The sequence below is a fragment of the Perognathus longimembris genome, chromosome 5 (genome assembly GCF_023159225.1).
Source record: "Perognathus longimembris pacificus isolate PPM17 chromosome 5, ASM2315922v1, whole genome shotgun sequence".
Taxonomy (NCBI): Eukaryota; Metazoa; Chordata; class Mammalia; order Rodentia; family Heteromyidae; genus Perognathus; species Perognathus longimembris.
In genome coordinates this window covers 1,456,451-1,468,989 of record NC_063165.1, presented here as the reverse complement: position 1 = coordinate 1,468,989, position 12,539 = coordinate 1,456,451, and the positions used below count along the sequence as shown (strand labels likewise).

At 55.1% G+C, this 12,539-nt stretch overlaps 3 protein-coding genes across 14 annotated transcripts; all 3 read right to left on the bottom strand.

Annotated features, from left to right (window-relative positions):
- Nucleotides 1–3,417: 3,417 nt before the first annotated feature.
- On the bottom strand, nt 3,418–4,062 carry LOC125351408 (keratin-associated protein 12-1-like). 5 transcript variants are annotated; one of them, XM_048346143.1, is made up of 3 exons: nt 4,000–4,062; nt 3,806–3,909; nt 3,418–3,646 (listed from the first exon to the last, which is right to left on the bottom strand). In XM_048346143.1, the coding sequence occupies exons 1-3, from the start codon at nt 4,060–4,062 to the stop codon at nt 3,418–3,420; spliced, it is 396 nt and encodes a 131-aa protein (XP_048202100.1). The 5 variants fall into 5 exon arrangements, with proteins under 5 accessions (XP_048202100.1, XP_048202102.1, XP_048202104.1 ...); XM_048346145.1 differs by lacking the exon at nt 3,806–3,909 and having other exon boundaries at nt 3,956–4,062; XM_048346147.1 differs by lacking the exon at nt 3,806–3,909 and having other exon boundaries at nt 3,986–4,062.
- A 4,978-nt stretch (nt 4,063–9,040) lies between these two features.
- LOC125351404 (keratin-associated protein 12-1-like) lies at nt 9,041–9,595 on the bottom strand. 5 transcript variants are annotated; one of them, XM_048346126.1, is made up of 2 exons: nt 9,354–9,595; nt 9,041–9,269 (listed from the first exon to the last, which is right to left on the bottom strand). In XM_048346126.1, the coding sequence occupies exons 1-2, from the start codon at nt 9,593–9,595 to the stop codon at nt 9,041–9,043; spliced, it is 471 nt and encodes a 156-aa protein (XP_048202083.1). The 5 variants fall into 5 exon arrangements, with proteins under 5 accessions (XP_048202083.1, XP_048202084.1, XP_048202086.1 ...); XM_048346127.1 differs by having other exon boundaries at nt 9,429–9,595; XM_048346129.1 differs by having other exon boundaries at nt 9,459–9,595.
- Nucleotides 9,596–12,044: 2,449 nt separating this feature from the next.
- LOC125351400 (keratin-associated protein 12-1-like) lies at nt 12,045–12,539 on the bottom strand. Of its 4 annotated transcripts, none has more exons than XM_048346110.1 (2): nt 12,343–12,539; nt 12,045–12,273 (listed from the first exon to the last, which is right to left on the bottom strand). In XM_048346110.1, the coding sequence occupies exons 1-2, from the start codon at nt 12,537–12,539 to the stop codon at nt 12,045–12,047; spliced, it is 426 nt and encodes a 141-aa protein (XP_048202067.1). The 4 variants fall into 4 exon arrangements, with proteins under 4 accessions (XP_048202067.1, XP_048202068.1, XP_048202070.1 ...); XM_048346111.1 differs by having other exon boundaries at nt 12,403–12,539; XM_048346113.1 differs by having other exon boundaries at nt 12,463–12,539.

Here is a 12,539-nt window from a genome sequence, read left to right as displayed (position 1 = left end):
AAGTCTAACAAGATTCTATTGAACAGAAACCCACTGGAAAAATATAGGTTAATTCCAGGTGCCAGTGGCTCATGCCTGTGACTGATATCAAACAGCTGTCAAAGTAAGGAATGGTAGGAAGGGTGGGAGTACCACTCAAGTGGTAGCACACCTGGCCCAGCAAGCACAAGGCACTGAGTTCAAACGCCAGTACTATATGCAGATATGGTGGAAAGCTCTGATGAAGAAGATGTCTCACTAATGACTTAAAAGGTTCAATTCACCAGGGACGGTGACTCAAGCCTGTAATCCTACCTTCTTGGGAGGTAGAGGTTGAACATAAAAGAACACAGAAGTTCATGAGACTCCATCTCAATCAATGGCCAAGCAGAGTGGCACGTACCTGTTATCCCAACCTCTGGGGCCATCTGAGGGGAGTGACAGCCCAGGTGATCCCTGGAAGACTCTGCCTGCCTGCCTAGTCAGCCCAAGCCTATACATTCCAATCCAATGCCACCAAAAAAGGCTTGGTTCACCAAGAATATGTGACTCGCCTTATCACCAAGTATCTGGATGGCAGAGGAGTGCCCAGGCATTGCAAAGTATCCGAGCAGCATGAAGTAGCTGGGCATTGCAGAGTTGCCAAGAGAGAATGGAGCCACGTAGGCCATGAAGGCAGACAGGATGGAGCCACGCAGGCCACGCAGGCAGACAGGACGGAGTCACACGGAAGCCACGCAGGCAGACAGGACGGAGCCACGCTGGTCACGCAGGCAGACAGGACGGGGCCACACAGGTCACACAGGCCACACAGACAGATGGATGGAGCCACACAGGCCACGCAGGCAGACAGGACGGAGTCACACAAGCCACGCAGGCAGACAGGACAGAGCCACACAGGCCACTCAGGCAGACAGGATGGAGCCACACTGGCCATGCAGGCAGACAGGACAGAGCTGTCGGGGTTTTTAGCCTCCGTGCCCCCCCTACCCGCGGGAGAGACAGGGAAGGCACACCCTGAACGGACGAGCCAAGAAAGGAAAGGGTCGGCAGACCGCCCACACCCAGCCCTCCCTCATTGGAGGACAATCAGATGGCCTGGGAGTCAAGTCAGCGCAAGATCTCGTTTATTGGGGAAGTACGTGCCACTAATATAAGGCACAGAAGCCAATCAGGTCTCAGATCGGCAGGAAGGGGAGGGATGAGCTGTCCATCAAGGGTGGAAGAGCCGGGGCGTCACCACCCACAGAACCGTCTCCGGGTTATCACCAAAGACACTTGTAGCAGCTGTGCATTGTTGTGAGGTGCCGCCATCTTAGCTACACGTGGCCCCAAGACTGAGAAACAGGCGGGGCCAGCTAGTTGACTTCCAGGTGTGCCCCACACAGAGCCATGCAGGAAACACAGGCAGACGGAACGGAGCCACACAGGCCACCCAGGCAGAAAGGACAGAGCCACACTGGCCATGCAGGCAGACAGGATGGAGGCACGCTGGCCACACAGGCAGACAGGATGGAGCCACGCTGACCACGTCCATGCAGACAAACTAGAACACAAAACACATGTGGTGACATTCTGAAGGCCTGAGGGAGCCACCAAATGGCAAATTCAAGCAGGATAACGTGATCTGAAGTAAAGAGGAGGAAAAGAGTGCTTGTGGGACTGGGGTAGGGACGCGCCCTGGCAGGCACAGCGCTGACTCCCCAGCGGCCTGTAGCCCGCTCTGCTTCTCTGGGCTGAGCCACCACACCTGCTGCCCACCATGAGGTGGGCACCCAGCCCCACGAGCCCCCCAGCATGCACCCCTTTGCCACCCTGTGTGCAGCCAGGGCCTGTTGCCATGTGCCCATCCCTGTCAGCCTGCATGTCGCGTGCCTGGGACAGCCAGTCTTACAGCCAGTGCCAGGCTGCTGCCCCACCATGCTGACCCCACCCCCAGAGCTGACCTCTCCTCGCCTGGCATGTTCCCCACTCCAGGCAGTGTTTCCTGTTCTACCTCCCTTCCTTTAGCATGAACTTAAGAGCAACTGGAGTTCTACCTGGGAATTCTCCTAAATTAATCAGTCTCTAGATTGCTCGTGCTTCCTTGCTTTCTGTGTTCTCAACCGGCTTCCTTGGTCTCACTGTAGGTGCAATTGAGCAGCTCAGAGGGGCTGACAGAGGCCCAGGGGTCCTTGCTGCAGAGGGGGCAGAGCCTCTGCTGCCTCTTTCTGAGCAGCAGTGGGACGTTTCCAGAGCGCTCACCTCTCCTGCTCCAAGTCCAGCCTCACCTCCCACGGGGGAGGCCACGTGCCTGCATGCATGTGCAGGAGTACCTAGTGCATGAGTGTGCAAGGCACTCTGAGTGTGTGTGCACATGAGGATCTTGTGTTGCAAGAGCATGCAGGAGCATGCAGGAGAGTGCATGGGCACTCCTGAGTGTGTACATGTGTGCACAATAAAGCCCAAGGTGGGCACCAGTGTGATGAAGAGTGCATGAGGGCACATAAGTGCATGAAACTGCCTTTGTGTGCAAAACTCTGTTTTCGTGTGCATTTGTGTACGTGAGGGTGTGTGCTGGGTGTATTTGTGTGCATCTGTGCATGCAAATGTGCTGAGCGGATGCATGGGGGTGTGCACAGTCACGACTATTGATCCAGGACTGCTTCTATTTCCCCAATTTGAACAACACAGTAGGTACCAGACCATCTTGGTGTGAGGGTATCAAACCACTGAGGAAGCAGACAGCAGCGAGGACTCCATGTTGGGAGGGGCCCATGGATGAGCCCTGTGGAAAACCAGACCCAGGGAACTGCGGGTCTGCCATCTCCCTGGGGTCTTTAACATGGAGTGGACCTTGTGTATGACAGGAGATGGGCTAATGGCTCACTGACAGATGACGGAGGGTTACAGAGCCAATCTGGTTCTGCAACTTCACAAGGAGGAATTGAGGCCACTCTGCTGGACCAGGAAGCAAGGCCCTGGATCCTGTCTGCAGGCCCTTGGTCCCCCGTGAGACAAGGCCCCATCCTGGGCACTGTGACTGCTATCTATGCGATCCATGGGAGTGGATACATGTGGTAGCCAGAAGCCACGAGTTTTGGCAAAAGCACCAGGCTCCTGTACCACCGAGTCTTCAGTGACCTCACCAAAACAAGCAGGTCCTGGCCTGCCTTCTGATGCCCAGTAAAGCCAATCCAGAGCAGCCAGAGCAAATGAACCACAGAGTCAGCCAGGCGATGGAGGTGATATTTATTTGAAAGCTAGGGTCAGGGGAGGATGTTGCCACCAATTTCGACTGGAGTGGATCAGGCACAGCTGAACCTTGTTAGGATGGATTCACAACAAAGGCTGAACAAGTTTTGCATCTGCCTTATGAGTGGGCCCTAAGCCATGGGAAATGTGCCAGGAAGGGCCCCGCTGTGAGTGCACTGGGGAGACCGGGCAAGGCTCTCCTGCTCAGCAGCAGATAGGGGTGCTGCAGGAAGCAGGTCTGCAGACCAGGGTGGAACAGGACATCGGACAGCACCCAGAGGACTGGCAGGAGGGGACCACGCACATAGCAGGCCTGCAGCTCCCAGGAACACACACGGAGGATTGGCAGGAAGGAGCCACACACACAGTAGGTCTACAGCTCACAGGAGAGCAGCAGGCCACCTGTAATCTCACAGGAACGCACATGGCGGGTCTGCAGCTCATGCAGCAGGACGACTGGCAGGGGATAGACACACAGCAGGACGACTGGCAGGGATTTGACACACAGCAGGACGACTGGCAGGGACTGGACACACAGCAGGATGACTGGCAGGGACTGGACACACAGCAGGAAGACTGGCAGGGGGTGGGCACACAGCAGGATGACTGGCAGGGGGTGGACACACAGCAGGATGGCTGGCAGGGTTGGGACACATAGCAGGATGACTGGCAGGGACTGGACACACAGCAGGATGGCTGGCAGGGACTGGACACGCAGCAAGCTGGCTGGCAGGGGGTGGACACACAGCAGGATGGCTTGCAGGGTTGGGACACACAGCAGGATGCCTGGCAGGGACTGGACACGCAGCAAGCTGGCTGGCAGCCTGAGGAGCAGCTGGTGTGGCACATGGTGGAGGCTGGCTGGTGTTGGGAGGAGGTGGTAATGTCTGAGCGCCTGCTCTGGGCAGCCTTTATACCCAGCCTGGGTGTCCCAACAACACAGAGCAGAGCCCTGACTTCCTTATTCTGCTTCCTCTTTCCTGTCCCCATTTGGTTTGTTGTTGTCTGGACTCAGCTTCCCGAGGAGCTTTCCCAAGCCCCAGCTCTCCTTGGGCACCTGCCTGGTCCTTTCTGACTCCACCTGGCTCTGTTCCACTCCACCACTTGTCCTCACCTAAGGCGGTGAGACTAGAAAGATGCAGGACGAAGAGTTTTCCTCCCAGTGGCCGGTTTGGTTCTGTGCTGATCTGGGAGGGCCTACAGACAGAGGGGCCTGATCGTAGGGTGTATACTCATGAATCTTCCCGTGGCTCTGAGCTGGGGTTAGATGGGGGATTGATGGTGGAAAGACACAGAGACTTCTGTCTCAGGGAGACCCAGGACCCTTGTCTCCAAAAGCACTCTTTTTATGGACCCAGCTGAGAGACAACCCTGCACCTTGGGCATAGAGATGCAGCTTCATGCTCCCGGGTTGTCTTGATCCTGATGCCAGCCCACAGCAGGAAGCCTGGCAGGTTGGAGGAGGCTATGAAGACCTGGCACCATGAGCATATCCGCCACCCACCCACAAGTACCAGAAAGGCCAGCACCATCACCACCTGGGACTGCAGATATCCACTGGTCACTATAACCTGGTGGACAGGAGCTCTGAGCTCAGTGACATGACTTTGGAATATTTCTATTGGCAAGGTAGGAGAAAGACATGGCCACTCATCAGAGTCACCCTTTTGCCTTTTCACTGAGGCTGCCCCCAAAACAAAACAAAGAAAGGAGGGGTGTGGTATATGTCCCTCACCCCCTCCCAGCATTTTGCCTATAACATTCCAAGTGAACATGTGGGAAGGTTCCCAAGACACCTTCATGAAAGGTCCCAGGTCTCCTCTCACCTCCAGCCCCAACCTCAACTGCAAAGAAGCTTTGCAAGTAAGACTCAGAAGACAGTGCTTCTGTAAGAATCCCAGAGGAGGGTGTTCTGCAGAGAGATGGAGGGAGTGCCACAGGAAAGGGATGTGGACGACAACCTAGACAGGCCGGTGCCTCACCAGCTCCCATAGCTCTACCATGGGGAAGATCCAGGCGGTACACAGTAGAGCAAAGAAGGCCACGAGAAAAACTAAAAAACTACACAAAACTAAGGAGAAGATCTTTGGAGTGGTGGAAGAGACACTTGCATAAAGGGAACAATGGTAAGAAAACCTCTGACACCTCCACAGAAACAGTGGAGACCAATGGAAAATGGAACCATGTTCCCAAACCACTGAGACACTAGCAGAAACCATGGAGGATTTATTTAGAGAGAGACAGAGAGAGAGAGAGACAGAGAGAGACAGAGAGAGAGACAGAGAGACAGAGAAAAAGAGAGAGAGACAGAGAGGGAGAGAGATCCAATAAGTATGAAAATAAAACTGTTCAGAAAGGTAAATAGAAAGAGATTTCTTCCCCAGTGATCTGGCACTCCAGTAAATGAGGGACGAGCTATGTCTTGAGTGTATCTCAAAGAAGAACTCCTGTAGGTATTTATCCACAGAAGCTTCAGGGCTGTTTGAAGACAGGCCTTTGGAGGCAACAAGGATCACATGGAATCAGGAGGGGGGGAGACCCACGCTGGCATTGGTGGGTTCATAGCAAGAAGAAGAGAACCAAGCTGGCACGGTGCCATGCCTCCCCTTCCACCATCTCAACATGAAACCCCCACCAAAGAGCAGCACTGTGGCTGGACAGTCCAGCCCCCGAACCACGAGTCTGTGAAGCTCTTCCATTTACAAATCACCCAACCTGTGGGATTCAGCTACCGCACAGAGAAGGCATCAAGACAGGCGAAGGCAGGTTGAACAGACATGAGACCAGGTGGCAGCCCAGAGTAAAGATCTCACAGGGCAGCTGGGCACCAGTGCTCACGCCTGTCATCCTAGCTCAGGGGGCTGAGATGTGAGGACTGCAGTTCACAGCCAGCCCAGGCAGGAAAGTCTGCGAGACTCTTATTTGTAATTAAGCACCAAAAGCCAGAAATGGAGCTGTGGCTCAAGTGGTAGAGCACTATTCTTGAGCAAAGAAAAAGCTCAGGGACAGGGCCCAGGCTCTGAGTTCAGGCACTAGGATTACCACCACAAAAAAGTACCTTAGAAGGTAAAGCTGCATCTACCCATACAGGAAACTTTTTCTTTCTTCTCATAATGGATTAGTAAAACCATGTTCCACCGCGCTGCTATGCTTTCTAGACAGAGAAATTAAGTTTGACCAGTATTGTTTGTGTGGTTGGGGATCAAGCCAAGGCCCTGGCACCTATTGGAAAGAAGCTCTACAATGCAGCCACAACCCTCATAACTGTCCTAAGGGACAGGATATTTTTTATTTTTACTTATTTATTATTTTATTGATGTACACAGGAAGTATTTGTTGATTGCCTATCATACTCCAATTTCCATCTTCTACCCTTGGGACAGAGCTGTGAACCAAAGAAAAAATAAGCACATGAAACTTGCCCTGAGAGCCCTTAAATACAGGCGGGAAAAGACAGATCATTAGAAAGTTGCAAAAGTGGTTTTAAAATTCACAAAGAGAGAGCAACCTGTGTAGATAAAAAGTTTGAAAGAGGCCCAGAATAATCCATGCCTGACAACAGAAAGAACTGTGCAGCGTGGGCCGCCCGTGTGTGGCACCGTGTTCTGACAAGATAAAGGTGGTAAACTTGGGGCTCACTGAGAAAGTGGTATTTGAGGCGAACCCTGCCCGAAGCAAGGCCGTTAGTGTGACTGCTGGGCTCAGTGTGAATCCAGGCCCTGACCCTGGCTTTAGACTATGGGGTCCGCACTGGCCTTGTGCCCCAGGCGACAGCATCCCTGTGGGGTCTGGCTCACCCAGGCCTGAGCTACCTGAGACTACCCGTGTCCAGAGGTGACACCAGGACCCCGCTGGCACCACCTGGGTCACCTACATGTGACATCAGGACCCTCCTGTGGTGACATCGCAAGACCCTACTCCCACAAAGCTGTCATTCCGCTATCACAATCCATCCACCATGAGGGTCCACTTTCCCTGACTCGGGACTTCACCACCTGCCATACTATCCACTTCCCCTGACTCAGAACTTCCTCCTCTATGACTGCCCACTTCCCCTGACTCAGGATTTCCTCCTCCATGACTGTCCACTTCCGCTGACTCAGGACTTCCTCCTCCATGAAGTCCACTTCCCCTGACTCAGGACTTCCTCCTCCATGACTGTCCACTTCCGCTGACTCAGGACTTCCTCCTCCATGAATGTCCACTTCCCCTGACTCTGGACTTCCTCCTCCATGAAGTCCACTTCCCCTGACTCAGGACTTCCTCCTCCATGAAGTCCACTTCTGACTGGCCTCCTCCATGAAGTCCACTTCCCCTGACTAGCCTCCTCCATGAAGTCTACTTCCCCTGGCTCAGCACTTTATCCTCTATGAGGTCCACCTCTCCTGACTCGGGAATTCCTCCATCCACCATGACTGTTCACTTCCTGTCATTCCGAACTTCACCTACCTGAGACCTGAGAGTTGCCAGTCTGCTTGCACAGGCTCCGCCTCCCAGAATGCCGATGAAAATGAACGATGTGACCAGAGCCAGTCCCTTCCCAGCACCTGATGAGCAGCTGGGGCTGAGTAATGGTTGTCATTTCAGTAATGACAACTACTGCACAGTCAGCAGCAATAGCTCTGAGTCTGTACACAAGAAGACTGCCGAGGACTGAGGTCCAAATGGGTCCTGGTGTGGTGAGAGTATACACCAGGCAGGACACTGACAGCGGGCCCAGGACCTTGCAAGTCCATGAGGTTGGTCCCCTATGTGCAATCAACTTCCAACCCACCTCTATCTACCAAGAATATGCTATCCAGCCCACTGCTGAGTCACAGGCCGTCCAACCCATGCTGTGTCAACAGAGAAAGAACCACTGGGCTGAGGAGGGACAGCAAGCCCCAGAGACACAACAGAGAGAGCAGGGGAGGAGACCATGACCTCACAGGTGTATTGATGGATGATAACCTCTCATCAGGCAATAAAAAGCAGACAGGGAGGGGCCCGTGGAGGGGCCCACCACGGCTAGTGGAGCTTGCGCCTCTGATGGAGGTTGCGGCTTCCCGGTAGAGGAAGAACTCTGTGGCCCCAAGGGGGTGAAAGCTCCTTCTGGGCATGCTGGGACCAGGCACGCGTGGTGTGGATGCAGAGCACTGCCGTGGGTGAGTTCCTATCGCGCAGTCACACTGGGGAAGGCCATGGGACAGCAGGATGCAGTTACTAGAAAGGCGAGTCCAGACGGGAACTCGAGGCATCAGGGTGCACGGAATCCGCAGAGACCTAACCACACAAGCTGAGTGGGACACACACACACACACACACACACACACACACACACAAACACACACGTGTTCCCTATTGAGCCCCAGCGACACCAGGATCACCACATCAGATCCCACCAGCACCACCACACCACAGCCCACCAGCATTACCACATCAGATCCCACCAGGGTCACCACACCAGATCCCACCAGGGTCACCACACCAGATCCCTCCAGGGTCACCACACCACATCCCACCAGGGACCACCACACCACATCCCACCAGGACCACCACACCACATCCCACCAGGACCACCACACCACATCCCACCAGGACCACCACACCACATCCCACCAGGACGGTTTTGTGAGTGCTTGTTTCTAGAAGCAGAATACAGAACGCAGGAAAGGAAGGAAGTGGGCAGTGTGAAGTCTATTTATTTGGACATGGGTAAGAGAAGGGTGCTGGAGGCCTTGTGGGAAGGAGAAACGCAGATCACCCTTCGATGCTGGCACTGGACAGGCACTGGACGGGTTTGGTGAGGTGAAGCGGCACTGCGAGAAGCTCCCCTACAGCTCACTGGTCAGCAGCAGTTGGAGGTACTGCAGGAGGCAGGTCTGCAGACCAGGGTGGGGCAGGACGTCAGGCAGCACCCAGAGGACTGGCAGGAGGGGACCACGCACACAGCAGGCTTGCAGATCCCAGGAACACACACGGAGGATTGGCAGGAAGGAGCCACACACACAGTAGGTCTACAGCTCACAGGAGAGCAGCAGGCCACCTGTAATCTCACAGGAATGCACACGGCGGGTCTGCAGCTCATGCAGCAGGACGACTGGCAAGGGGTGGGCACACAGCAGGATGACTGGCAGGGACTGGACACACAGCAAGATGACTGGCAGGGGGTGGGCACACAGCAGGACGACTGGCAAGGGGTGGGCACACAGCAGGATGACTGGCAGGGAATGGGCACACAGCAGGATGACTGGCAGGGACTGGACACACAGCAGGATGATTGGCAGGGGGTGGACACACAGCAGGACGGCTTGCAGGGTTGGGACACATAGCAGGATGACTGGCAGGGACTGGACACGCAGCAAGCTGGCTGGCAGCCTGAGGAGCAGCTGGTGTGGCACATGGTGGAGGCTGGCTGGTGTTGGGAGGAGGTGGTAATGTCTGAGCACCTGCTCTGGGCAGCCTTTATACCCAGCCTGGGTGTCCCAACAACACAGAGCACAGCCCTGACTTCCTTGTTCTGCTTCCTCTTTCCTGTCCCCATTTGGTTTGTTGTTGTCTGGACTCAGCTTCCCCAGGAGGTTTCCCAAGCCCCAGCTCTCCTTGGGCACCTGCCTGGTCCTTTCTGGCTCCACCTGGCTCTGTTCCACTCCACAACTTGTCCTCACTAAATCTGATGAGACTAGAAAGATGCAGGACACAGAGTTTTCCTCCCAGTGGCAGGTTCAGTTCTTTGCCAATCTAGAAGGGTCTGCAGACAAAGGGGCCTGACAGCAGGGTGTTCACTCGTGAATCTTCCTGTGGCTCTGAGCTTAGGTCAGATGGAGGATGGACGGTAGGAAGGCACAGAGACTTCTGTCTAAGGGAGACCCAGGACCTTTGTCTCCAAAAAACACTCTTTTAATGGACCCAGCTGAGAGACAACCCTGCACCTTGCTATCACAATCCATCCACCATGAGGGTCCACTTTTCCTGACTTGGGAATTCACCACCTGTCATACTATCCACTTCCCCTGACTCAGGACTTCCTCCTCCATAAAGTCCACTTCCCCTGACTGTCCTCCTCCATGAAGTCCACTTCTTCTGACTGGCCTCCTCCATGAAGTCCACGTCCCCTGGCTCAGGACATCATCCTCCATGAATGTTAACTTCTCCTGACTCGGGACGTCCTCCTCCATGACTTCCACTTCCTCTGACTGGGCTCCTACATGAAGTCCACTTCTTCTGACTGGCCTCCTCCATGAAGTCCACTTCCCATGACTCGCCTCCTCCATGAAGTCTACTTCCCCTGGCTCAGGACTTCATCCTCTAGGAATGTCCACTTCTCCTGCCTCGGGAATTCCTCCATCCACCATGACCGTCCACTTCCTGTCGATCTCAACTTCACCTACCTGAGACCTGAGAGTTGCCAGTCTGCTTGCACAGGCTCCGCCTCCCAGAATGCCGATGAAAATGAACGATGTGACCAGAGCCAGTCCCTTCCCAGCACCTGATGAGCAGCTGGGGCTGAGTAATGGTTGTCATTTCAGTAATGACAACTACTGCACAGTCAGCAGCAATAGCTCTGAGTCTGTAGACAAGAAGATTGCCGAAGACTGAGGTCCAAACGGGTCCTGGTGTGGTGAGAGTAGACACCAGGCAGGACACTGACAGCGGGCCCAGGACCTTGCAAGTCCATCAGTTTGGTCCCCTGTGTGCACTCAATTTCCAGCCCACCTCTATCTACCAAGAATATGCTATCCAGCCCACTGCTGAGTCACAGGCCGTCCAACCCATGCTGTGTCAACAGAGAAAGAACCACTGGGCTGAGGAGGGACAGCAAGCCCCAGAGACACAACAGAGAGAGCAGGCGAGGAGACCATGACCTCACAGGTGTATTGATGGATGATAACCTCTCATCAGGCAAGAAAAAGCAGACAGGGAGGGGCCCGTGGAGGGGTGCACCACGGCTAGTGGAGCTCGCGCCTCTGATGGAGGTTGCGGCTTCCCGGTAGAGGAAGAACTCAGTGGCCGCAAGGGGGTGAAAACTCCTTCTGGGCATGCTTGGCCCAGGCACGTGTGGTGTGGACGCAGAGCACTGCCGTGGGTGAGTTCCTATCGTGCAGTCACACTGGGGAAGGCCATGGGACAGCAGGATGCAGTTACTAGAAAGGCGAGTCCAGACGGGAACTCGAGGCATCAGGGTGCATGGACTCCGCAGAGACCTAACCACACGAGCTGAGTGGGACACACACACACATACACACACACACACACACACACACACACACACACACACACACACACGTTCCCTATTGAGCCCCAGCGACACCAGGATCACCACATCAGATCCCACCAGGACCACCACACCACAGCCCACCAGCATTACCACAGCAGATCCTACCAGGGTCACCACACCAGATCCCTCCAGGGTCACCACACCAGATCCCTCCAGGACCACCACACCAGATCCCACCAGGGTCACCACACCACATCCCACCAGGACCACCACACCACATCCCACCAGGACGACCACACCACATCCCACCAGGACCACCACACCAGATCCCACCAGGGTCACCACACCACATCCCCCCAGGACCACCACACCACATCCCCCCAGGACCACCACACCACATCCTACCAAGACGATTTTGTGAGTGCTTTTTTCTAGAAGCAGAATACAGAACGCAGGAAAGGAAGGAAGTGGGCAGTGTGAAGTCTATTTATTTGGACATGGGTAAGAGAAGGGTGCTGGAGGCCTTGTGGGAAGGAGAAACGCAGATCACCCTTCGATGCTGGCACTGGACAGGCACTGGACGGGTTTGGTGAGGTGAAGCGGCACTGCAAGAAGCTCCCCTACAGCTCACTGGTCAGCAGCAGGTGGAGGTACTGCAGGAGGCAGGTCTGCAGACCAGGGTGGGGCAGGACGTCAGGCAGCACCCAGAGGACTGGCAGGAGGGGACCACGCACACAGCAGGCTTGCAGCTCCCAGGAACACACACGGAGGATTGGCAGGAAGGAGCCACACACACAGTAGGTCTACAGCTCACAGGAGAGCAGCAGGCCACCTGTAATCTCACAGGGATGCAAACGGCGGGTCTGCAGCTCATGCAGCAGGACGACTGGCAAGGGGTTGGAACACAGCAGGATGACTGGCAGGGACTGGACACACAGCAGGATGACTGGCAGGGAATGGGCACACAGCAGGATGACTGGCAGGGACTGGACACACAGCAGGATGACTGGCAGGGGGTGGACACACAGCAGGACGGCTTGCAGGGTTGGGACACATAGCAGGATGACTGGCAGGGACTGGACACGCAGCAAGCTGGCTGGCAGCCTGAGGAGCAGCTGGTGTGGCACAT

What these genes read in the sequence shown, in the direction of transcription:
- LOC125351408 (XM_048346143.1), bottom strand. Translation starts at nt 4,062, where the DNA reads ATGTGCCACACCAGCTGCTCCTCAGGCTGCCAGCCAGCTTGCTGCGTG. An exon ending in GCGTGTCCAGTCCCTGCCAG is followed by an intron (nt 3,910 to 3,999) that starts GCATCCTGCTGT and finishes AGTCCCTGCCAG; the next exon opens with CCATCCTGCTGTGTGTCCAG. An exon ending in TGCCAGTCATCCTGCTGTGT is followed by an intron (nt 3,647 to 3,805) that starts GCCCACCCCCTG and finishes CATGAGCTGCAG; the next exon opens with ACCCGCCATGTGCGTTCCTG.
- LOC125351404 (XM_048346126.1), bottom strand. Translation starts at nt 9,595, where the DNA reads ATGTGCCACACCAGCTGCTCCTCAGGCTGCCAGCCAGCTTGCTGCGTG. An exon ending in TGTGTGCCCACCCCCTGCCA is followed by an intron (nt 9,270 to 9,353) that starts GTCATCTTGCTG and finishes CATGAGCTGCAG; the next exon opens with ACCCGCCGTGTGCATTCCTG.
- LOC125351400 (XM_048346110.1), bottom strand. Translation starts at nt 12,539, where the DNA reads ATGTGCCACACCAGCTGCTCCTCAGGCTGCCAGCCAGCTTGCTGCGTG. An exon ending in TGCCAGTCATCCTGCTGTGT is followed by an intron (nt 12,274 to 12,342) that starts GTCCAGTCCCTG and finishes CATGAGCTGCAG; the next exon opens with ACCCGCCGTTTGCATCCCTG.